This window comes from Desarmillaria tabescens (assembly GCF_030435595.1).
Source record: "Desarmillaria tabescens strain CCBAS 213 chromosome Unknown EV420scaffold_23, whole genome shotgun sequence".
Taxonomy (NCBI): domain Eukaryota; kingdom Fungi; phylum Basidiomycota; class Agaricomycetes; order Agaricales; family Physalacriaceae; genus Desarmillaria; species Desarmillaria tabescens.
Window position 1 is genome coordinate 609,048 of NW_026848322.1, and position 25,391 is coordinate 634,438.

Here is a 25,391-nt window from a genome sequence, read left to right on the forward strand (position 1 = left end):
TAGTGGGAATAATAGAAGCCAAAAGAACAAGGCCAACTTTTGAAGCATCCAAGCCCCAGACACTGTTGAGATGAGAAGATAAGACGGTATTCAACATGCCCTCCAATATACTGTGAAAAACAAGTCAGACGTTGTAGACCGGAACAGAAGAAGGGCAGAACAATGAACGCGATTATAGCCGAGACGCATGCTGCCCCTAGAACGCGGTGTGATTTGAGCAGAAGACGAAAACTTCGCACGAACGACACTCTAGCTTCGTCCGATTGAACTGTAACTCCAATCTCCTTGTTATCTAATTCCTTCCCCTCTAACGGTATATGATCCAATATTACTGAGGACGGCGGGGGCGTGGATGCGCCGGTGATGAGGAGCCTAAAGACTAGGTCGGGCAAGGGAACTATGATGCCAAAAATGAATGGGCCACGAAGACCGAAACGGGCGTATAACGGCCCGGCTATTGGGGTTCCAGTAAGCAGACTAAAGAATAGTTGGTGCTTGATTACTTAAGGGAAGAAAAATGTTGGATGCGGACCCAAGGAGTACACCGGACATCACAATGTCAAGTTGTCCTGCCACCATGAGAATTAGTAAGAGGCCAGTGTAGGCGACATATTACCAACAACTCTGGAAGAACTGCAATCACACCTAGGAGGTTAGATATGAGCATACGTTGTAGACGCGATATCCATGTACTATGGCTTACAAAAGAGCTGAACCAACAACCAACCTTGTATAGTTTCCTGTGCCCTGAAGACACCGCGCAAAACACATGACCCAGTAAGTGTTACGGTTTATTCTTATCTTTTTCTTTTCTTATGCATTCATGCTTATCCTATGCTGCAGTTCTGATCAGACATTCTCACAGTACTATTTTTAGTCTACTCAACGTGTATTTAAGTAGAGCCTCAGCTGGTCTGAACCCCAGCTTCGGCTAAGGTTTAATCTACCTAACCTCAAAGCTCACGACTTCACGAACTATCTAGTTCGTCGCTAGCTCTCTATCATTCCCTTTGACCTCCCAGCGTATCGTCCACCGAAGTGCGAGTGGCGATCCTAGGTTGATCTAAGTCGATTAGAGTTAGTGGCTAACATTTAGCCGAAGCTCGACACACCGTTGCCCAGCGCAACTTCAGAGAAAGAACACTGCCCAATGCCATACCATTATATTCCCTAGTTAAACCGAAATGGTTGCTAGCAGCACTTTGACGCTTCGTCAGTGCTATCTACCTTTTAGATTGAATACCCCCTGCTTGACCAGAGAGGTCGTCGCTTTGCGTTCGCGAGGACAGTTCCGTGACTGTTAGCGCATCGCGAGTGGACCAAAGGTTCAGCACCCCCTACCAAAATTCGTCCGATACACTTCCTGATAGCAGTGGTCCTTTGGGTTACACCCTTCGACTTACTGCTTCAGGCCACCGTCATCGCCTGGATTATTCCCTACATCGTTAACGACCCTATCTTTGCAGTTCTAGTAACTGTTCTACTCACCCTTGCTCTCATTAGAGTCTGTATCGCCGCACCGCTCCTAGCAGGGCTGCTAGTTGCTTTGTACGGAGGATACTTTCCCCTTATCTGAAGGCACCACGAAACCCTTTCCCCTAGCATTAAAGTTAGCTTCACTGTTGGCAGTCATCCTGCTGGCACTGACTGACCCATCCTTCGACGACGAAATCCCGTTGATGACCGGTCCTAGTTACGAGACCGACCTCAACCTGATTATCGCGACCCTCGCCGCATTAACCATTATCGCACTGACCGTCGTATGGTCCGTTCTTATCGTCGACCCACTCAGAAAATAAGCCAACGGACGGATGCCCTTATCCGACGCCATTCCAGTCATCTCCGTGCTTTTTATAACCTATTTCTTGTTCACCTCCTTGTACTACATCCACCGGTGCTGTCGCCAGCAGAGACGAGTACGAGCACAGCTACCTTTCCACTACGTCCCGGCCACCCCAGCCTACCCGCCGCCCGTAATCTTCATTCCCACGGCCTCTCAGCAAATTCTTCACGATGGCCGACCCATCACACCCAGAGGACCTGGAGGGTCCCTTTACACATCGTCGCGATCCAGCTCGGGATCCTCAGAGCCGAGCACCGACTCCTACAGAAGCGCCACCGCCGAGTCAGACGACTCTGTCGACATCACCGATACCCGGGGGGTACTCCTCGACAGAGGAGACTCGCCCGTACCAAGCCTCTTCGATCAGTCTCCAGTCCAAGGCGAGTCAAGCACCGACGGAGCCCGAGGACAAGGCACCGGGCATCTGGTCGAGAGCCAAGAAGGCTCTGACACCGAGTTTGAAGGCGACGAGCTCACCGACCTCGAAAGAATCAGACTCGAAAACCTCCTCGGTGACCTCTACCCGAACGAGGAGGAAGATGCAACCTATACCGGAGACAACTGGAGCGGACGCTCCCAGAACCGGTGGACGGACGCAGAGTCAGAGTGGAAGAGGTACGGAAAGGGAAAGGCTAGAGATGACTTTTACGACGACCCTGGAGAGCTTGGCCTCGGAGCCTCCGCGGCTACCACCCGTGCAACTGAGCCACAGCCTGTTTCAGGCTCCTGGCCAACCGATAGGGGAGAGCCAGTCGCCTGGTACCCCCGTACCAGCTGGGTCTACGCCGACCCAAGGGAAGAAACTCCTGTGGCCGGAGTCTCGCCCAGATCGGAGTCCGATGCAGTCTCTGACCGGTCCGAAACGATCCCGACCACTCCCGCCATCCCCGTGCACGAGCCGACGGATGGGGAGCTTTGGGGCGAGTATGGCGAGCTCGACTCCGAAGAACTTGGAACAATTACCGTTTCCGAGCGACTCGCCGGAGTCTCCAACTGGGAGCCGTCGGTACAAGCGCGAGCCTTCGCTGACCCTGTCCCTGCTGCACAACGCCCCTGGCCTCTCCTTTATCACATGTACGTCGAGTCCCTCGGACTCCCAGGAGATGCCCGGGAGTCCCCAGAAGTCCAGGCCCGAATGGACCGAGGAAGAGCGCACGACGCACGCATACGTCACGCCAAAGAGGACGCCCTCCAGGGACCCACCGGTTGGTGGGACCTACCCCTCGAGCCAGATGCCACTCCCCTCGAGGTTGGAAACTGAATACGAGCAGCCGCCGTTAGATACTCTGGCGCTGTACGACACGCCGGGGCCGACCTACAGAGAAGGGCCAGAGCCTGGGCCGCCTACGAGGCGGAACTCACCGACTGGGACTCAGACCTCGAGAGGCAGAGACGAAATGCGCGGATCGACCGCCTCGCCCGAGAGAGGCAGGAGGCAAAGGATGCTGAGTCGGCCCCCGAACCGGACCCTCGAGCCGACAGTAATGGCGGCGGTGAGGCAGGTCCTTCTTAATGGACCCACCCCGAGGCCCGCCATCTTCGACCTCCTACTTTGGCATGGCCTGTACGAAATCATGATGGAGGACATGGAGAAGGATCTGCAGTGGTTATTCACGGAGGCGGGAGAAGACTATAGACACACCCGAAGCATAGGCGACATCTATCTAATGAAAAACATCCTTGAAGTGGAAACTTGGCATAGAGCGGCAGGGGTATGGAACCAAGTACACCCAGAGGACCCAAGGCAGGGGTGCCAAGCCTACAAGCGCCCTACGCCGATGCCACCTCCAGTCGACCCCTCGGACTTCTTCCCCGAAGGGTTCTTCGGAGGGGCAGGGGGCAATGATGAGGAATTCGAGGACCTGGGGGCAGGACCCTCTCAGCCGGATAAAGGCAAGGGGTCCACGGTGCCGCCGGTACCACCCACGGGACCGCCACAAGACCCCTACGCTCCCCAGAACCTAGGAGGGTACCCCCCGCCTGGGGACAACAGACATCTGCAGTCGCTTTCGCGACCCCCGAAGCCACCGGCACCCCCGCACGTGCCATCTCCACCAGATCCGATCCCTCCCTGGCAACTCGCGCCGGGAGCGGTTAACAATCCGTGGAATGATGTCAAACCCAAGTTGGTTACTCAGCCCGAGTACTTTACTGGGGTTTCCTCGGACATTACGCGGTTCCTGCATCACTGCGAGGTATACTTCGTGGTATTCCCCATGTATTACACGATGAACGATCAGGGACATAATCCCTACCGCATTACGTTCGCGCAGGGGTACTTATGAGGGGACGCACAGCAATGGTGGGTGGACCAATACTATCGATACCGGGACCCGCAAGGTCACTGGAGGTTCCCCACCTGGGCGGAATTCTCCAGCGATCTTACGCGCGAGTTCCGCGAAGTAGCGGAGTTAACCATATGGAAGGCCGAGTGGAAGAAGATCCGACAGTCGGACTTCAAGTCAGCAGTCGAATTCTTCGCGAAGTTCGAACGACTAGCTCACAAGTGCGAAGAATTCGGAGACGAGAAGCAGATGTTTGAAGCGGTGGAAGCAGCAATTAGGCCGACGGTACGCAACACGGTTATGCATGGGGACAACGAGCGCCTCACAACCTATGCTGAATGGAAGGCGCGAGTCTTGAGGATCGACGCCAATTACCGATACGGAGTGGCCCAAGGACTGGGCAGTAAGTCCTCCCAGAGCAGCGGCTCTGGTCGAGGCAACCAAAACCAATCATCGCAGAAGGGCGGGGGGCATGGTTCTAGTGGCAACAAAAAGGATGCCACGGGAACAACCTACGGAGGTGCCGGTCAGCCGATGGAGATCGATAAGTTGCGAAGCGACAAACGATGCTTCAAGTGCGGCAATACCGGATGGAGCCGGGACCATAAATGCCCGACGGACAAGTCGAAGTGGCTTCCCGTCAAACTCCCACCTCGCAAGAAACCCAACGTCCAACGTTTACGCCAGTTACTCGAAGAGGCAGAGAAGGAGGAGAACGGGAAGGAGACGAAGATCGAGGAGGTCAAGGACGATAAGTCGTCAAAAGACCAGCCGGCGTCGAAATGAGCGATTCGACAACGTCGGCAAAGGACTTAGTTTCCATTGGTACGCCCTCATGTAATTCTAGTCGGACTTATACTACGTATGTAGGTACTCCGTTTGAACAATATACCAATATGTTTGCTGCGCTACCCATTGAAGAAACTAAGGATGAAGAGTCGCAAAACACCTACGGCGTAGGAGGGGATTTCCACCGCCCTCTGCGGTCTGTAGAGGGCACTGAACCCCAAGGGGCCATCCGAGCTCAGGAACGCCCGCTCGACCGTACAGGGAAAGCCCCTCGAGGGCAGAACCCCCTAGGCCGAGAACAGACTGCACCCCAGACGTGGGGAGGTCGCCCCGGAGAGGGAGAAAGGCCGACAACCCAGCCTGCTGGGTCTGCGTCTTTGCCTGTGGAGCCGTCTGTTCCAGCAGGATGCGTCGGAAAAGCAGCTGAGGCCGTGAACCCGGACGACCACCCTCACCCAGTAATCACCCAAACGACCAAAAGTGAGGACCGGACGGGCGAGCCAATATGTGTGCCCCCACGAAGGGTAGCCCGAAGTACCGCCGGGTCCAGGAGGAGCAGTAAGTACGGATCCACGGTGGAGGTTACAACGTCGTGCACAAGTGCCCGAGGCCAGGGCCAAACACAGGGCAGCGAGCCCTCCTCCACCACCTCGACTACCAAAGGCGCCCAAGTGCCACCTCAGGACCTTTCTCGTCCCGGTGACCAAATGCCACTTCGAGGGAAGACCCCTTCAGTCTCTTTGGAGGAAGTAGAAGATGAAGAAGCCCATTTACGATCCGATATCCCGGTTACGACCCTGAAGCGGACACCCTCTCCTGCCTTCTCGCTCACCGCAACCCCGAACGACAAGAAGGTTATTGTGGAAATGTACTACGAGCCCCATGGCATTTTGTGGACCCGCAGAGCTTTACGCCTCGCGCGAGGGGACGAGGCGGCCCGAGCCGTCCTCAACGGATGGGTGCATCCACGACGGAAGGAGGAAGTAACTAATCAGTTGTGTTATCAGTTGGAGGAACAGACGGAGACGGCCGCCCAAGCGAGGGAAAGGTGGCAATGGATGGAAGATCTACAGAAGCCCCCGATGTATATACGAGGAAGGAAGGGACGAAACGTCTCGATAAAAGTACAATTGGAAACGCTTGACACCCGAGAGACTCATGCCGTAAGCGCCTTAGTGGACAGCGGGGCAACGGGAAGTTCCATCGACCGAGCCTGGGCCCAAGAGCATAGCCTCAACCTCAAAAAGGCCGCTCGTCCCATGCCAGTCTATAATGCCGACGGCACCAGAAACAAGGGAGGAGACATCACGGAATATGCCGAAGTGAGATTACGTATCGGAGATCATGTGGAACGGATCGAACTAGCCGTAGTCGATCTAGGCTCCACCCCTTTGTTCCTAGGGCATGACTGGTTACAACGTCATAACCCCCTCATTGACTGGGACACCGGGGCGGTTACCTTGGCCCGGTGCATGTGCAGAAAAATCCCCTTTTCCCTCCCCGACACCGATCCCTCAGCGCGCTGGGACAAGTATGAAGAAGGGGATACCATCCTAGTAATAGACTTTGAAGAGGCTTTTCATGTACGGGCTATGGGGACGAGGTCCAACGAGTTGGCAGCCCAAGCCCACGCCAAAAAGGTTGCTAAGACTTTCGAAGAAATAGTGCCCAAGGAATATCGGGAGTTCAAGGACGTCTTCGACAAAGAAAATTTCGATGAATTACCGCCTCGTAAACCTTGGGATCATGCTATTGAGCTAATCCCCAATGCCAACGCCAATTTAGACTGTAAAGTCTACCCTCTTAACCACGATGAGCAGGAGGAATTAGACAAGTTCTTAGACGAGAACCTGTCCACCGGCCGAATTCGACCCTCGAAGTCTCCTATGGCTTCCCCGTTCTTCTTTGTTAAAAAGAAGGATGGCAAGTTGCGTCCCGTCCAGGACTACCGCAAGCTAAACGAGATGACCATCAAGAATCGTTATCCGCTGCCGCTTATAGGAGAATTGATGGACCGGTTGAAGAAGGCCAAGTACTTCACCAAGCTGGACGTGCGCTGGGGCTACAACAATGTGAGGGTTAAGCAAGGGGACGAGTGGAAAGCCGCCTTTCGAACCAATCGTGGGCTCTACGAACCCCTGGTGATGTTCTTCGGGCTTACGAACTCCCCCGCTACATTTCAGTGGATGATGAACGATATTTTCAAGGATCTCATAGCGGCTGGTGAGGTGTTGGTCTATCTGGATGACATCCTTATCGCCTCGAAGACCAAGGCAGAGCATCGACGCATAGTACGCAAGGTGCTGCAGGTTCTCCGCGAAAACAAGTTGTTCCTCAAAGTGGAGAAGTGTGAATTCGAAGTGGAGGAGACCGAGTATTTAGGGGTCATTATCAGCGAAGGAAAGATACGCATGGATCCAGTAAAAATTGCCGGGTTACTCGAATGGCCTGTCCCCCGTCGGAAACAAGAACTACAGTCCTTCCTCGGGTTTTGCAACTTCTACCGGCGATTTATTCGTGACTATAGTAAGCATGTCAAACCGCTCACTTCACTCACCGGGAAACAGGAGTGGAGGTGGGGGGAAGCTCAGCAAAGGGCGTTTGACAAACTCAAGGAGCTGTTCCGCGAGGATGTGGTACTCGCTATTCCATTAGACGAAGGACGATTTCGAGTGGAGGCAGATTCTAGTGAAGGGGCAGTCGGTGCGGTACTCTCGCAATGGCAGGACGAGAAATGGCGGCCAGTAGCCTTCCTTTCCAAGGCGCTCTCGGCTACCGAACGAAACTACGAGATCTATGACAAGGAACTCCTGGCCATCATGATCGCTCTGGAGGAGTGGCGCCAGTATCTCATGGGAGCAAGGGAGGATTTTGAGATTTGGACGGACCATTCCAATCTTCAGTATTTCCGCAAACCCCAGAAGCTCAACCGCCGACAGGCGCGGTGGGTAACGGAGTTGGAGGAATACCAATTCACCTTACATCACAAACCTGGGGCCCAGAATCGCAAGGCGGATCTCCTGTCGAGAAGGGCGGACCACGATCAGGGCAAAGAAGACAACCGAGACATGGTAGTACTCAAACCCGAGCATTTCCGAGCCCTAATCATGCCCACCGCCGAGGAATTACATGAGCGGATCAAAGTGGCGACCCACGATCCTCGTCATTGGGACAGGGGAATCTCAGACTCCTTAAACCATGAAAAAGGCATTTCTCGCAATCAAGACCTTTTATGGTATGACGGACGAATCTATGTACCTGCCGACCGGGAACTACGAGGACAGATCATTGCCCTTAAGCATGATCACGCCACTGCTGGACATCCGGGTGTTGAGAAGACCAAGGAGCTAATACTCCGAGATTACTGGTGGCCATGGATACGTAGAGACGTGGAAGCCTATGTGAAAGGTTGCGATACCTGTCAACGCACCAAGGCGGACCGTCGTCCCAAGAAAGCACCCCTGCATCCTAATGAGGTCCCAGTTCGCCCCTGGACCCACATTTCGGTAGATATGATCACTAAACTACCAAATTCAAAGGGTTTTGACTCCATCTTGGTCATCGTCGATCGCTTCTCCAAGACCATCATCCCCATCGCGTGTACTGAAGAGCTCACTTCCCTCGGATTCGCCAAAATCTTGAGGGACTACGTCTATGTACCCTATGGAGTAATGCCCGAAAAGGTCATCTCGGATCGCAGTTCCATCTTCGTCTCCAAGTTCATGAAGGAGTTTTATACCCTCATTCACGTCGAAGGGAACCCCTCCACCGCGTACCACCCACAGACGGATGGGCAGACGGAAAGGGTAAATCAGGAGATTGAGAAATACCTAAAGATGTTTGTCAATGATCGACAGGATGACTGGAGTGAGTGGTTGCCCTTAGCAGCCTTCACCCACAATAATCGCCAACATTCGTCTACTGGGTACTCCCCATACAAGGTAGTGTTTGGGAGAGATGGACAGGTCATCACCACATCACGAAAACCGACCATAGTCCCAGCGGCAGCAAAGTTGGTAACGGAGATCGAGAAAGCGCAGAAGGAGACGAAAATATCCCTAGAAAAAGCAGCGGAGTCGATGAAAAAGGCTTACGATAAGTGCAAAGGCCAGGCCATGGAATATCAGCCAGGGGACAAGGTATGGTTAGACACAACCAACCTAAGTCTCCCTCACCCTACGAAGAAGCTCGGGGACCGTCGGGTGGGGCCCTTCACTATCGTTGCAAAAAAGGGGGCCTCAGCTTATGAGCTAAAATTACCGGTCAAGTGGAAAATTCACAACCGTTTTAATGAATCGCTCCTAACCCCTTACGTGGCTCCTGTTTTTCCGAATCAACCACGCCCCGAACGACCACCTCCAGAGTTAATCGACGATGAAGAGGAGTACGAGATTGAGGAAATCGTAGAGCAACGAGACAAAAACATAGGTCGTGGACGAACCCGTCATACCATAACCGAATATCTCGTAAAGTGGAAAGGATATCCGAGGGAGGAGAACTCCTGGGTCAAATGCTCAGACATGGCCAACGCAGAAGAACTCGTAAACGAGTACGAAGCACACCTCCAAAGGATTCATTGGGAGGTTGACAAACATGGAAAAATGGTCGGGAGAGACGACAAAATACCCCCGGGCGTTGGGATGGTCTATCACAATCCAGATACCCCATGCGTCACGGACATCGAAACCGTTTACTCCTCGGAATGCACCAATCCAAGACACTCCGACTCACAGTCGTCGATGGCGCTGCGCGAAGTTACTGCAGAGGAAGCAAAGGGAATACCGTTGGTAAAAGAAACCTCAGACGATGAAGACTCCGAGCTAGACCTTGAAAACTTACAACGAATCTACGAAAATTGGGACTTCAATAGCGAAGATGATGACAACGATGATGATAGCGTCTTATCCTTTTACAGTCAGTCGGAACAAAGTGGAGAGGAGACCGAGGACTCATTCGGGATGAACGAGTCTTAGAGAGGGGGTAATGTTATGGTTTATTCTTATCTTTTTCTTTTCTTACGCATTCATGCTTATCCTATGCTGCGGTTCTGATCAGACATTCTCACAGTACTATTTTTAGTCTACTCAACGTGTATTTAAGTAGAGCCTCGGCTGGTCTGAACCCCAGCTTCGGCTAAGGTTTAATCTACCTAACCTCAAAGCTCACGACTTCGCGAACTATCTAGTTCGTCGCTGGCTCTCTATCATTCCCTTTGACCTCCCAGCGTATCGTCCACCGAAGTGCGAGTGGCGATCCTAGGTTGATCTAAGTCGATTAGAGTTAGTGGCTAACAGTAAGAAGGCGCCTCCATGAACATGATTTGGGAAACTATGAGCATCAAGACACCGGTAACGTAGGGAAGCCTTTGCGTGTTGTACGCTCCAGACCATAGAGCAACGGGAACAGAAGCTGTAAAATCAGTATTTCCAGTCAGATCACTTGCAAAAGTTAGTGACAACGTACCTATGATACCGCCTGCACTCTAGCAACAGGTTCAAATCAGGCTTAGCTAATAAAGAAAGGAAAAGGGTCATACATATGCGAAAAGAAGCCACCCATTCAGAGAAGCGACGTCCTTGTAACCGAGGGCCTTGAGCTGGAAAGGGACCACGGGTATACTCAAAGCAAAAGTAAGAACGTCTACGACGGAGCCTGTGTTGTAACAAAACGTGAGCTCACATTCAGAGATGCGATAAAGACTGCACCTAGCATATCACAAACGTTATGAACCAGTACGACGACCTCCATTTCCAACCCCAAAGGTACTCTTCGGCTTCTCCGTGGTCGGCGCTAGGAAACATGCGGTTGAAAGGCTTGAAGTTCGTATGGGATGTGCAGCCTTCAGGGAACCTTTATACCCCCTACGGTAGGTACGTTTTACGTCCGTTAACTGAATAGCAGTCCCAGATGTTATGTCGCCCTAGATAAAAGAAGCGCCGATGTCAACAGTCAGGCTCAATGTACGAAGGCGCTAGACCCACAAGCTAACAGTGTAAATACAAAAATGATAACCGAAACCAGGCTTAGATGGCTGCCAAGCGAGTAGAACCTTAGAAAAAATGTATGTGAGGTTCCTTCTTATCAATACGACTACATACGCACCTTCGGGTTGCCCATGGGCAGTTCCGACTTCCCTCCCCAGCCTTCGTATTCGGAGTAGTATGAACTAGCAGTGGATCGACGAGGGATGTAAGATTCATATTGTGCCAAAAAAAAGAACACTCCTGGCCGCCCTATAACATCTTTCACCCTCGAACGATAGCAGAGAGCCCACCTTACCAGCCGCAGGTGTTTGAACTTTGGCAGCAAAAATGCTCGCTTAATACTGTTGACCGTTTCGTGCACCTTGCTCTTTCGCCAAATTGCGGGTATCTGACTGGGAATCCTGAATCTGTAGCCAAAACTCGGATTGGGCTATGCCGTCTCGTTCCTCATACGTGGACTGTATGTGCGGACCTACGATGCTAAATGTCTGATACGCCGGAAGGAGCTTCGCGTGATGGGTTTCTCTCCTATGTAGAAGAAAGTCATTACCATGCCACATACATGTAGTCCGGCCGCCATTAAACAGATATCCATCCATCCATCGGCGAGGTTATCGTACATCTAAGTAGTCGGCACGTCAGTGAATTGCTTATCCTCTAGGACATATGCACCTACCTGATCAGTCAAAACAGGTCCAGCTAGATATGGAGTAAGTCAACAAGATTTAGCGCTGCGCAGGTGACAAACCTGTCAGTCCAATCCTAAAAGCCTAATACAGAGCCCCATAAACATGAACGTCTTGATCGATGGGACTTAGTACCACGAGAAAATAGCCTATGAACCACTTACAGCCAACACCATCAATGCTTCGTGAAGTAGACGCAAACTCGGCTAATATCGGCGATAAGACTCCAGAGCCGAAAAAGACTAGAAGATCACCTATTAGAGGAGCTGAAATGAACGAATTTGACCACTTACACGCGCAAAAGTACACAACAATGAAGAATGACAAGTACCTAGCTATGCTCAGGATTACAAACCATGGGATAGCCAAGGCCGAGGTGATTACAATAACTACAGAAACACCTCGACGGTCTGCAAGCCAGCCAGAAAGAAGTACAGCTACAGATGGATCAGTGAATTTGTACTTCCAGAAGGGATACGTATTGACGTACCAATAAAACCAGAAATGGTAGGAGCCAAGAAGACAAGGCCGACTTGAGAAACATTGAGGCCCCAGACGCTGTTCAGGTGAGACGGCACGATGGGTTGCATAAAATTATCTAGCATGCTATGAAATGCGTTCAGGGACAGTAAGCGATAGAAAGTAAGGTGCAAACCCATGGATAAACGCGAGACACATCCCTGCAACTATACGGGGCGACTGGAGCATGAGATGGAGAACCTTCACAGGCGAGGCCTTATTCTGCACTTCGCCTGAGGAAGCAGTAGTTCTTCCTTCTCTCTCACTTTCCAACGGGATCTCATCCGACCTATCAGCAAAACACAGCGGCGCGGACGCATATCTGACTGGGATGATGAGAAGCCAGAGAGCCAGGATAGGCAAGGCGGCTATAGAGCTAAAAACAAAGGGCCCGCGAAAACCGAAATGGGTGTATAGCAGTCCGGCTATTGGGGTTCCAAGAAGCAGACTAAAAATACTCGATGCTTCATTTAAAAAGAAGAAAGGGGATATTCGCACCCAACAGGAGCGCCCGACAATGCAATGCCCAGTTGCCCTGCAGTCAAACGATGAGAACTAAGCAAAAGACCAGTGTAAGCGACCTACTGACAACTTTAGAAGGACTTTGATCGCACCTGAGGGGGTAAGGGGTAAGTGGGGACACAATCTCAGGGTACTATAGCTTACATAGCTGCCGGACCAATAACCATCCTTGCCGCACTTGCTGCGCCCTGAAGACACCGCGCAAGACACATGACCCAGTAAGAAGGAGCCTCCATGAACATGATTTGGGAAACAATAAGCGACAATATACCAATAGAATACGGAAGCTTTCGTGTGTCGTATGCTTCAGACCAGATAACAATGAGCGCAGAGGCTGTAAAAAGCAGCACTTCTAGTCGGGCCACAAGCGAAAGTTTGCAGAAAATGTACTTATGACATTGCTTCCACCCTGGGAGCAAGTAAGCATCAAAATCGGCAACAGAGGACGAACAGGGTCATACATATGCAAAAAAAAGCCATCCCGTCAGAGAAGCTGCATCTGTATAACCGAGTGCCTTCAACTGGAATGGGACAACGGGTATACACAAAGCGAGTGATAGACTGTCTACAATAATACCTAGTATTGGTACAAGATGTCAGCTCGTTCTGAGATATAAGATACAAACTTTACCTAGCCATATTACGAATGTCACAATACAGTGCGACGACCTCCATTTCCAGCCCCAAAGATGTTCTTGGACGCCAGTGTGCAGAAACATGCAATCTGGAACGCTTGAAGTCTGCATGGGACGTGCGCTCCTCAGGCGAACTTTATACTCTCAGAGGAGGTATCCATCATCGCTCGTTGACTGATAGTAGTCCCAGACACTACGTATATCGAAATGAAAGAAGTATGTGGAATACGAGTAGAACCTTGTGTAAACTGTATGTGAACTTCTCCCTTGGCGAGATGAGGCAAAATGACTACATACATACCTTCGGATTGCACATGCATCTTTCAAACTTCTCCGGCCTCTCTCTGCCATTATTGCCACCTTTTGGCAGCTCCTCACCACCTTGATGTGTGAAGAGGTCGTTGGGAAAATTGACGAGTCGTCGCGGCTGCACAAAAGACAGTTTAATGCACGTATATACGAACAGAGTGCATTCATTCCCGGCTTCATGCCCTCAATACAGTTCGACATTGCAGCGAAAGTGGATGAAAGTATTTAATGATATTAGCATGCCAGTGGATTGAGCGGTGGAGTGAAAACCATCAACGGCAAAAACGGATCGGCTTTCCGAGATGAGATCATTTTTCTTTTCCCATGACTACCACGTGTCTATCGCGTCTATCGTCGGCTTGCCACATAGGAGGGACAGTCACAGTTCCCTCTCACCACCTAACAGCTATGGCTTCCATCCATGCAGCACAAGACAGAAATGACGAAATCTCGCAAGGACCGCCTTATGAACCTCAAGGCAACTGAGAGTTACTGGATGCTGCTGCTGCTGCTGATTCTCAGCCTCTGGCCTTGGATGAGAATTCGCCAGCCTATTCCGTGTCGCAATGGCGCCAGTTATTTCACAGTGTATTTGGCATGCAGCAACGTGTATCCCAGGCTGGAGGTGTGTTGATCTATCCTTGTACTTTCCATATATCTCATTGAGAGTAAAGGGAATGACACCTTCGACTATGAGCAAAAATTCCCCGAAGACAAGCAGTATGAGGAGCTGGGTCCATTTGCAAGGGTATGGAGAACATACATCGAAGAATGTGCACGATTTGATGCTGGGACGGTGGAGGGATGGAGGGACAGATTGGGTGTTCTGCTGGTTTTCGTGAGTACGAATACTAATAACTCTAATTTGCCCTCTTTAATGTATGGATAGGCTGGTCTTTTCTCTGCCATGGTCACTGCGCTTGTCGCACAGACGTCCCAGAGACTTCAAGTCAACTATGGACAAGTCACGGCATCGCTATTGTTCGAGCTCATTGATGTCCAGCGTGCAGCAGCCAATGGTTCCAGCGTGAATGACATTCCTCGTTCAGGCTTCACTCCATTCTCAGAATTTCATCCTACAACTTCCGATCTGTTGGTCAACGGACTATGGTTCACCAGTCTCTCATTCAGCCTGACTACCGCCCTCTTTGCTGTACTGACGAAACAATGGATCCATCAGTACATGTCGATTCCATCAGGCATGCCTCAAGATAGATGTTGCGTACGTCAGTTCCGATACATGGGGCTACAGCAGTGGGACGTGGGCTTCATTATCGGACTACTACCTGTCTTGATGAGCGCATCGCTTTGCATCTTTCTAGTCGGCCTAGTTGTTTTTCTAGTCCCGCTGCAAAAGTCGATTGCATTTGTTGTTGGGACTATTACATTCATATCCTTTGCTGCATACTTCATCACCAACTTCCTCCCCATCATATACCTCTCATGCCTGTACAAGACGCCGTTGTCACAGTACATTTTCCTTCTGTACTCCTACATTGCCCATAGCAGCATCTTCACTCCAGTCATCTCTCTGATTTCCAGATACTGGTCTGGGACCTCACCAGTTTCCAAAAAGGCCCCGATTTGTACACTTCAAGAAGCAGAGTGTGAGGCTATTAAGCTGAATGCTGATGCAATAGACGCGCGGGCCTTGTCCTGGTTGTTCTCCATCTCATCAAACCCTAGTGTTCAAAGGACCATTGTAGAATCAACCAGTGCTTTACCGATCCGGTCTGTGGCCTCTGTACAACGTTATGCAGAAGGGCTTCCGAAATTCTGCACCTATACACTTCGAGAACTTCTGGATGGCACTCGACGAAGCAATGCTGTTGTTGACACAAGCAAACTGGACCGCTGTATATGTGCACACCTTCGTTTCCAGGTTCCGGGTGCCTTGATCCCAGAGTATAAGGGGCAGGGCCAATTGGCACCGGATCTTTGTGCAGAGGTTTTGGCTGCTAAAACATACATGGACCATTGACAAGTCCAAGACATCATTGTAGATCATCTACGAACCCCTCCAGGCAGTCAGAGTCTACGCCTGCAACCCATAGTATGGGGTCGTCTTCTTTCCAAGATCCTACCCTTTGACCGTGAAGTGTATGAACTTATGGTTCATACACTTCCGATGACCTACTGGCATGCTGATTTTGAACGTCCTCTGCAGATCTATCCATATAATTCATTACCGATGTCAGTGATACCCACAGGTGACCGTCCACAGACTCTTGCCACAGCCATCTCCGAATCCCTGTTCGTGTCCATCGGCAATATCTTGCTGAATCCCCCTGCTGATTTTAAAGTCTCAGCTATTGTATCCTCTTCTCCTCCCACATCTCAGCAACCTACATCCAACGATCATCGACTTTATTTTCTCTTGACCATGGCAGATTCCCCTTTGACATACAGGACAAGTGCACTTGATTCCTCTCGGGGAACACTTTTCAGCACCATCCTGCGGGGGATTATGGCTTACATGGGTCTTGAAAACTACAGAATCCATCGACCCCAAGGTGGCATGGTCCCCATTCTCCTTGACAGTGATCGCTCCGCCGTACTAAAGCTGGTATACCAGTTGGTTTCATCAGATGACAGTGGTGTTAGCAGCGATTTAATGTTTGCTCAAGATCGGCGTCTCACCTTGATCGCTTTCCTTCGGGTTCTCAACTGCATATCCCCTCGCCCTCCTGAATATAACTTTCCTGCCAAGTTGACTGCCAAATTCTTGTCCGTTGCTTTCCAGGATGATACATGGTTATCATATGCTCCAAACGATACCACCACAGAAGCAGCTGAACTCGTCATTTTTCTATTTGAGCATTCACGCACCATGAATGTGGCTTTTGATCATTTTGTTAACAAGCGGCTATTCGACTCTTTCACTAAGAACTCTAACACTGTCTCCGTCCCCACCACTATGTGGGGCCTATCAGAGATCATAGGTGCCTTTGTCGCCGGGCTGTCGTCTGGGAAATTGGATCCTCAGGTACGCCAGAGATCTTTGGAATACCTCCACAAACCGAAGTCCCTCCACACAGCTTGCGCTGTTCTTCTTGTTATGGATAACATCACTGCACTTCATCAACTTGTACTTTTGCATCATGATGACACTGTTTGGTCTCAATGTTTGCAGAGTCTTCAGGAGGAGGCGCAGAGTCTTCAAGGGGTGGTGCAGCGTCATCATGTGGCGCAGCGTCTTCAAGGGCCCACTAAATCAGCATTCAATCCTCGCACCGTGGCCCAGCACATTGCAGATCTCGAGGCTTACATAAAACGAAATCGTGTAGAGCTCAGAACGGACAGGCACGAGTCCTCACATGCGACTGGTTCAGGGAGACAATGAACCGATGAAAAGTGCTTGGTCAAAAGTGAAGTCACTTCCCTTTCTATTGCGTTGGGTCAGGCAACTCCGTACTAGAGAAGCTCTTCCCGAGTAGCAATGTCTAGCAATGGTGACCAAGTTTGATGGCAACGAGAACACACCAATTCTGTAGTGTACAATGATCATTGTGATAGCTCCCGTACTTTACTGGATAGAGCTACTTGTATCAGGACTTAGATGATCACGATAATAAGTTTGTCATCGAGGCTCGGAGCAGTCTTTCGTTTTAATATTTAGCATGCAAACAGTCCACCACTCTTAATTACATATCTACTACACTCAAACATAATTACACCCTCAGTTTCCTCCCTTGCAGGATTCAGAAAAAAAAAGCCAGTCTTGGGACTTAACCAAGATGGCTATTCATTATACTGGGACCCCACCATCATTCCCCGGGACTTCTCCAGGCTTGTCTTAGTCCGCCTCTTCAATCAGAAACCATCCCTGAATCCTTCCCACGTGCCTGCACTCCGCGCGGTGAGATGCACCTCCACCGTCGAATGTTGCCCGCAAACTGAGGTTTCCGTGCCAAGGTTGGCCCCACGAGAGTTTGTACTCGGAATTCGTGCTGATTCGAAAACTGCAAAACCATGAGTTAAATGTACTCGTGATTGGCAAAAGTGATGGCTGCTACTAAATATGGACACGGCTGATCATTATTTTTTTTCATTTGTGCTACTTCGCTAATGTCATTCTGCTTCTTTTTCTGATGCCCAAAGACACAATGCGACACGAACATGATGAGGCAGCAAAAAACCAGTTCATTGGTGCTATGCTTGCTACACACAAATTAAATGAAAGTGCCCTTCTCACTGGCATTCCATATGAGACGGCACAAAAAATCTGGCGGAAGTACAGGGAGCATGGTTCCATCGAAAATCTACCCCGTAGTGGATGGCCGAAGAAGATTGATGAGCGTACATCACGTCGTCTTGCCCGTGCAGCTGTAAAAAACCGCCGACTGCCACTTAGAGACCTCAGTAATGAAGTTGGTATTGATGTGAGTGAGAAGGTTATTGCCAAGGCCTTGGAGGACCACGGACTGCATCGACGTGTTGCATGGAAACGACCCTTTCTCTCTGCAGACCAAAAGAAGGCACGAAAACAATGGGCAAAGGATCACAAGGAGCAGGATTGGAGGAAGGTGGTTTGGTCAGATGAATGTTACATCCATCTCGATGATAAGACAGGTCGGATTTTTGTGACACGGCGTGTTGATGAAGAGTTGGATGAGAGCTGTGTAGTGCCAACATTTAAGCAGTCTTCCATGCGTGTAATGGTGTGGGGATGTGTCGCATTGGGGTGGAAGGGGCCGTTAGCTGTTCTTGAGTATCCTGGTGGAAAAGGTGGAGGAATGACAGCAGCTCGCTATCAGGAGCAAGTGCTAGAGGGTCAGTTGAAGGTGTTTTGGAAGGATTTGGAGGAAGCCTGGCCAGGACTTGCCTTCCAGCAAGATGGCGCACCAAGTCATACAGCCAAGACCACCAAACGCTGGCTTGCGCAAAATGACATCCCTCTCTTTCCTCATCCACCAAATTCTCCTGATATCAACCCCATCGAACCAGTCTGGCATGAGCTCAAGAAGCGTCTCCGTGCACTCCCAAGGCATCCGACAAGCACCAAGGCACTGCGAGAGGCGGTTTTGCAAGAGTGGGCCTCAATGTCCTTAATGGATATTGATAAGCATATTGAGTCCATGTCAGATCGGGTCGAGGCTGTTCTCAAGGCAAAGGGAGGTCACACACGGTTTTAGAGGATGGATAGTTGGTATATTTGGAACAATGGCGACGGTAGATAGGCACAATTAGAATTTTTTGTGATCACGGACCTGAGTACCATGCTGCACCAAATAAGGCATCGGCCATCACTTTTGCCGATCACGAGTAGAATGTGTACCTGGTTGGCGTCGAGGACGACTTGGCTTTGCGGTCGCATTCCGCTGATTTCTGGCCGGTCCTACAAGAAAATCAGCTTGAAATTCGAGCAAAAATCACAGAAAACAACGCAAACTTACGTTTAACTTTATTTCCTTGACGCGTGATGTTGACTAGGCAGGGTTTCAGTCTCGAAGATATCGAGGTCGAACTCGAACCTAGAATATGTAAACATTTAGCACGGCGATATCAAAAATACGCAAATAACAACTTACCGTGAAAATCTGACATTGACTCAGAACCGAGAATAGCCGGAAAAGCTTGGTGGGCAGCTCCAAATCTAGCTTTCGGCTCTGCAAGGTTCGCACTCTGGGAAATCCACTTTTGTCCCTGTGAAAAGGATGAGGTCAACATCAATGAGAAATTTCCTACAAAACAACTTACCTCGCTCGCCGGAAGCCGATACATGTACTCGAAGTCTTCGTGGCACATGCTCAAGCTCAGATACTAGAGAAAGGCGTTAGTAAGGATGGGAAATGAGATTGTCGCCAGCCAAAGATACATCGTCTCGGCGCAATCCTGGCCTCAGTTTGATTTGGCTTCAAGGCAAGATCAGTGCTAATGGCAGTTTAGTGCAGACTTACCTGGCCCCGGCGGACGGAAATACGTCGTCTTAAGGCAATCCTGGGGTTGGTTGAAGTTCGGAAGCTTCAAGCCAATGTTAGTTATGATACCAAGTCATTGACTTAATCGAAGACTTACCTCGCTCGCCGGATGGCGATACGTCGTCACGGGGAAATCACCGTGCTGATTTCTGTTCGACAGGTTCAAAACCCTGGCCTTGAAGAAAGTAGTGACGGCCACTGAATTGACCATTAGTTCAGTCCTGGAACTGGTAGCTGTAGACCAAGACTCACCTTGGTAACGTAAACACGCTCTGCTCCTCGAACTCTACGTGACTTGATATCTTCAGGAGACCTAGAGGTAAGGAAACGATATTAACATCGCGTCGTATGTCGTCCGTCACGAAAATTCGAGGCTTGAGGCCGTCTAGAGTATTAAGGATTCAGCCAAGGCACAAACTAAGAACACGTACCATAGTTTTGTGCTGCTAACAGGACTCTAAATTCGGACATGAGCATAAGAACACAAAATGAAAAGGAATAAAACTCACTGTGGTGGTGGTAGGAGGAAAGAAGTCACGCGCGGTTGATCAATGTCGTTGATCCCGATATGGGCATCAACGCTCATGACTCTTCTTGCGACAGAAAGGCATCGAAGACAAGCGAAAATAAAGAGAACGTGCTGTAGCCGTGTTCAATGAAGTGGAGGAAGGAATAGGGAGGGAGGGAGGTGAAGGGAGGGTCGTCGCAGATCAAAATCATGCTGCCAGTGTGGAAATTCTGAACGCAGGAGGGGACAGAGAACTTGCCACCCCTGAGATCTTGAGATGAGCGTGCAGCTCGCGATTCTCATTTTCCAGTAGCATACATTTCTGCCCAGAGACGATGGTCCCTGGGATGCGACAAGACGTTGGCGTGAAATAATCCTCCGGTAATGCTATCCTCGTACTGGGAGGTGGTGGCTTTCGCTCGTAGGTTGACGATCTCGCACAGATGGGAGTGAAGGAGATCCAGCTAACGATGAACGATGGGGTAAGCAACGAGCGACGTACATAGGCTGCATGGGAGGGACTTACCATCTACGCATATATGCCGTTTCCTTTCTTCTGCAGCCACTTCCATCTTCCATCACCCCTTGGGCACAAGCCATAGCCTGGGATACACGGCATGGACCACATTCTCCGTGTCTGTTCTGAGTGAACGACACGGTGTCAGCACCTGATTTCCTCGAGCAACGCTGAAGAAGTTTTGGTTGTGCGCGGTCGTGTTGTTGCCGACATGAGCAGCATACCCTCTGAAGCAATAATGCATGTGCATCATCATGTCGGGGATGGTGAAGGGATACGCGGATGTGAAGCTAGGCGAAGCGACAGCAGTTGCCATTCCCGCCCCTAACGATGCCCATTAGTCCCGCCACCGCCTGAACAATTAGATCCTCCTTCATGATGGATCGTGGCACGCTACTGGGAAGGTTGTCGCGTTGATCAGAAGAAGGTTGGACTCTTTGAAGAGCGAGTTCCTCTGAATGCTGAGGAGAAAGAGAACACCCTCAGGTTGGTGTGTGCGGAGACGAACGTAATGGAGCACGGATGTAAATGTGCGCAGGTGGTATGTGCAGGAGGTGTGCAAACCCTAATCCAAGGGAAGAAACGAGGTTCTGAGAAGGGGTGGAGGCAGCGAGAGGCTGATTGTTCGGCGTCACAGAAAGCTTGCCGGTGAGCGAAGCACCGTCAGAACCGAATCTCCTCCAGTAATGCTATCCTCGACTCCTCGTGCTTAATACCCATTAGTCGAAGTCAAGGGCAGGTGTTATATCGAAACGTCGTCGTGTAATTAATATGATCCCGAAACAATGGATTGCGCTGTGGGAAAGCCCCAGTAGGTATCATGAAAATGAGCAAAGAATGAGTACTTACCATTCCCTGCTCATCCTGTCATCACATGTACTCCCTCTATGTCGTTGAGAGTAGCGATGGTGGTGGGCGATGGTGGTGGTGATTGGTGTTACCGGCGGCAAGGAATACAAGAGCACGTGGTTGACGCGATCTAAGTCGCCGGCACTTATGCGCTCGCTACCAAGACCCTCCCTGCTTGTTTCGCATAACCTGCTGTCCTCCTCCGCATCTTCCGATTTTCGAACGACCTTGATTTCCATGCCATGTTTCAAATGGTTTATGTATCCTTCGGTGCCACTGAACTCAACAAACCGAATACCCAGTTGAATTCTATTCAGGAGACCTCGGCAACGGCTACATGTTTCCAGGTCAATTTTACAACATCTTCCATTGTTCAGAGCTCACTATTTACTTATTTGACATCTGATAGTCTTCGTTTGACCTACCAACTCGCTATCAGCTGAAGGTGCTCTACTCGAGTCTCACCTCTCGACGCTTTCACGACAACGGTCGACGACATCACCGAGACCGAGACCGATATTTTTGTACATTTTCGGGGATGGGGTTTATTTTACGGCGTCGTGTTCAATGGGATACTACTGGTGAGTGAACTTGAACTGGTTCTGAGAGTACATTGTGTTAAACCTCACCTTAGCATTTGTTTTCTGTCTTACAAAGTTATTCTTCAAGGTCTATATGCAGCAGGTCCCTCCCATTTGAACGCAAAACCAACACTAGTCCACTTTGGCATATCACTGGCAAGACGCCCATTAACGCCCATGCCTCGCGTACGTTCCCATCAAAATGACACGTCAAGTTGTTTTGCTCACTCTGAATTTCAGAACCTTGCTGTCTCCGTTCTACATACAATTTCAACAACACTTAAATCCGGTGTTATTCGAATTTCGTCCAGTTTCGAACGTGGGGACATTTGCGCAGGCTGGTATGTAGAAGTGAATGATTCCTCGTATCACTACACTTTCAACATCGTCTCCCGCACGACGTTCGTCAATGGATCTGCAAGTGCAGAGCTGTCGTGTTCTCGGCTTTTTATGTTCCTCCACCAATTCAAAGGAAACGGGTCATAGCAATCGGAAATGTGTGTATTCTGACATGGATCTCATAATTTTTAACTGATCTCCAGTTCCCTAGCTCCGAGGTCATTTTCACCTGGTTTAAGTGGTTGGTTTCCCAATCTGGGACTAGTAGCACGGGGATTCGAAGACATCGAGCAGCGGTACGTATTATTCAGCTTCCGTTTCTTCGGAAGTGACTCAAATTCTATTCAAGTTCGTCAAGAGCATTGGTTTATCGTTTACTTGATACATCAAACCACACAGAGCACACAAAGAGTATAACACGCCACGGAAGCTGGTATCCAGAGCATCTGATCACTACAAGTCAAGCGAAGAATTTGAGGTTTGTTCTTCCCATTCCAATCTCCGAGTTGGAGCTGACAGGTTTACCCAGGAAACGAGGGCATAGACTATCATTATCTGAACCAAAATCGCCGTATGTCGAACTTACCGTGACCGCTCGCCAGAAATAACGAAGTTGTCACTCAGAACCGATCAACGTCCGACGTCTGCTTCGTTATGCTCTCTTCGTGTTCTCTCCCGGTCCTTTCCAACTTGAAACTCCCCGCCGTTGCGGATGGGATCGAACTCCGGCTTCCTGCTTCATTCCCACTTCACCCTTTCCTCCTCCCCTTCGCTTTTGACCTCGGCTTCCTTACTCTCAACCCTGGTACCCTAGTATGCTCTCGCTAGTTGTGCGGGCCGGAGTCGACGGACTGCTCATTGGCCATGTGACTGTCATGCTTGCAGACTTCGAGCGTGCGGAGCGTCCACCAACACCACCGCCGTCAAGCTCTACAGCCCAGGTAATCCTAGAATTTCTTTCCCTCTAGATTTCCCGTTCTGAGATGTTTTGTATAGTATTTTTTTCTATATGAGCCAACCACCGTTTTAGGTTAGGCGTGGCGAAACATGGCACCGCATGCTAGTCGGGGAGAATCTCGACGCAGCCGTCTCTGCAGAATGAAGCATGAAGCCCTCAAGAGTGGAGTGTGCGATGAGAATTCGTTCTCTTTTTTTCCTGTTCAATTGTGGTTCGTCCTATAACATTTTCTGGCTGTAAACCTTCTGATTGGTTTTTTACAGCATACACGTCACGCCAACAGTTAGCAAGCGTAGCGCACCGACTTAGTTCACGAGCATTGCGAATTTTTTCTCTCTGTTAGTGGTTCGTATTGGTTGTTAGTGAAGGTGGTGGTACTGTTCGGGTCATATTTGAAGGTGCGTTCGGTTCACGAATTTTGTCCATTGGTATTCTGTTCTAACAAGAACATGTAGCCTATGTACAGTGTGTGCATACCCGCCAACATCGGCGGCAGAATCCTCATCCGTATCCGCAAGATGGTCACACCTGGTGTGGAATGCAGTGTGGCCGAGGACGATCCTCTCTTTTGCACTCACGAAACGCAGCGCAAGAGCTCAGTTTATGGCGACGAGGGATGGTCGTTATCGTTGTGGATGAAGACAGACTTGGTGGCGGTATCAAGGTGTCGTGGATTAAAAGGTACATTTACTTTACAATAGATATCCAATGGAATACCAACAAGTAGCTTATGTAGAGTGCAGGCGCATCCACGGTGACAGACCCATGCTGTGTAGATGTGCACCCTACCCAAGCACCATCCTGCACGACGCCAGCCCTTGAACTGCCTGCATTGCCCGGCGCTGACACGACACGCTGTCACACGCAGCTGTCTTGTCTGGTATACTCAGTTCGTTTATAACTTATTACCACCTACTTTGATAGATGCATATATATTCGGCGCATTGGCGGCATCTGTCATCACGGATTTCATCGGAGAGGCTCGGCATCGCAGTGGGCGCCTATTGCACTCTTCTTTCCCTCCCACCACTCAACAGCTATGCCGTCCATCCATTCAGCACAAGACGGAAACGATGAAATCCTGCAAGGACCACCCAATGAACCTCAAGGGTCACCGGATGCTGCTGGTGCTGATTCTCAGCCTCTTGCCTTGGATGAGAATTCGCCAGCCTATTCCTTGCCGCGATGGCGCAAGCTACTTCGTAGTGTCTTTGGCATGCAGCAACGTGTATTCCAGGCTGGAGGTACGTTGATCTATCACTGTACTTTCTATATATCTCATTGAGAATAAAGGGAATGACACGTTCGACTATGAGCAAAAATTCCCCGAAGACAAGCGGTACGAGGAGCTGGGACCAATTGCGAGGGTATGGAGAACATACCTCGAAGAATGTGCGAGATTTGACACTGAGATGGCGGAAGGATGGAGGGATGGATTGGATGTTTTGCTTGTGTTCGTGAGTACAGTACTAATAAATCCAATTTCCCCTCGTTAATGGACGAATAGGCTGGTCTTTTCTCTGCGGTGGTCACCACGTTCGTCGCCCAGACGTCTCAGAGCCTTCAAGTTGATTATGGCCAAGTCACGGCGTCGCTATTGTTCGAGCTCATCGATGTCCAGCGCGCAGCAGCCAATGGTTCCAGCGTGAACAACGTCCCTCGTTCAGGCCTCACTCCATTCTCAGAATTTCACCCTACAATTTCTGATTCGTTGGTCAATGGATTATGGTTCACCAGTCTCTCATTTAGTCTGACTACGGCGCTGTTTGCTGTCCTGACGAAACAGTGGATCCATCAGTACATGGTAGTACCATCGGGCACGCCTCGAGATAGATGCCGTGTACGTCAATTTCGATTCATGGGAACACAGCAGTGGGGCGTGGGCTTCATTATTGGACTACTACCTGTCCTGATGAGCGCATCGCTTTGCATCTTTTTAGTGGGTCTAGTTATTTTTCTAGTCCCGCTGCAAGTGCCAATTGCATCCGTCATTGGAACTATCACATTTATATCCTTCGCTGCATACGTCGTCACCAACTTCCTGCCAATTGTATACCCCTCATGCCCATACAAGACACCGTTGTCACAGTACATTTTTCTTCTGTATTCCCACATCGCCTGTAACGGTTTCTTCACTTCAGTTACC

The 25,391-nt window shown here is 50.1% G+C and overlaps 4 protein-coding genes across 4 annotated transcripts; 2 read left to right on the plus strand and 2 right to left on the minus strand.

Annotated features, from left to right (window-relative positions):
- Window positions 1–11,373: 11,373 nt before the first annotated feature.
- EV420DRAFT_1271954 (major facilitator superfamily domain-containing protein) lies at window positions 11,374–13,347 on the minus strand (the record flags this gene model as incomplete). The annotated part of the gene is made up of 9 exons (XM_060467671.1): window positions 11,374–11,523; window positions 11,699–11,829; window positions 11,881–12,024; window positions 12,087–12,193; window positions 12,243–12,641; window positions 12,773–12,962; window positions 13,019–13,037; window positions 13,090–13,205; window positions 13,260–13,347. 9 exons carry the CDS (start codon window positions 13,345–13,347, stop codon window positions 11,374–11,376), a joined length of 1,344 nt encoding a protein of 447 aa, XP_060329491.1.
- A 737-nt stretch (window positions 13,348–14,084) lies between these two features.
- Window positions 14,085–14,962, plus strand: EV420DRAFT_1691610 (uncharacterized protein; the record flags this gene model as incomplete). Its single annotated transcript, XM_060479350.1, has 3 exons — window positions 14,085–14,197; window positions 14,247–14,410; window positions 14,462–14,962. Coding segments are annotated over exons 1-3 (693 nt in total), but the record flags the coding sequence as incomplete, so codon positions are not given.
- A 3,636-nt stretch (window positions 14,963–18,598) lies between these two features.
- EV420DRAFT_1765251 (uncharacterized protein) lies at window positions 18,599–20,433 on the minus strand. Its single transcript, XM_060480815.1, has 10 exons — window positions 20,003–20,433; window positions 19,925–19,950; window positions 19,746–19,878; window positions 19,591–19,642; window positions 19,473–19,536; window positions 19,391–19,407; window positions 19,273–19,335; window positions 19,104–19,218; window positions 18,969–19,046; window positions 18,599–18,910 (listed from the first exon to the last, which is right to left on the minus strand). Exons 1-10 carry the CDS (start codon window positions 20,077–20,079, stop codon window positions 18,819–18,821), a joined length of 717 nt encoding a protein of 238 aa, XP_060329493.1. The 5' UTR covers window positions 20,080–20,433; the 3' UTR covers window positions 18,599–18,818.
- A 4,119-nt stretch (window positions 20,434–24,552) lies between these two features.
- On the plus strand, window positions 24,553–25,214 carry EV420DRAFT_1215411 (uncharacterized protein; the record flags this gene model as incomplete). The annotated part of the gene is made up of 2 exons (XM_060466399.1): window positions 24,553–24,702; window positions 24,753–25,214. Coding segments are annotated over 2 exons (612 nt in total), but the record flags the coding sequence as incomplete, so codon positions are not given.
- Between the last annotated feature and the right edge of the window lie 177 nt (window positions 25,215–25,391).

Excerpts from the sequence above, each read along its gene's own strand:
- EV420DRAFT_1765251 (XM_060480815.1), bottom strand. The coding sequence starts at position 20,079 with ATGAGCGTTGATGCCCATATCGGGATCAACGACATTGATCAACCGCGC. Across the intron at positions 19,537-19,590 it reads ATCGCCATCCGGCGAGCGAG|CTTCCGAACTTCAACCAACC; the intron begins GTAAGTCTTCGA and ends ATTGGCTTGAAG. Across the intron at positions 19,219-19,272 it reads ATCGGCTTCCGGCGAGCGAG|GGACAAAAGTGGATTTCCCA; the intron begins GTAAGTTGTTTT and ends TCCTTTTCACAG.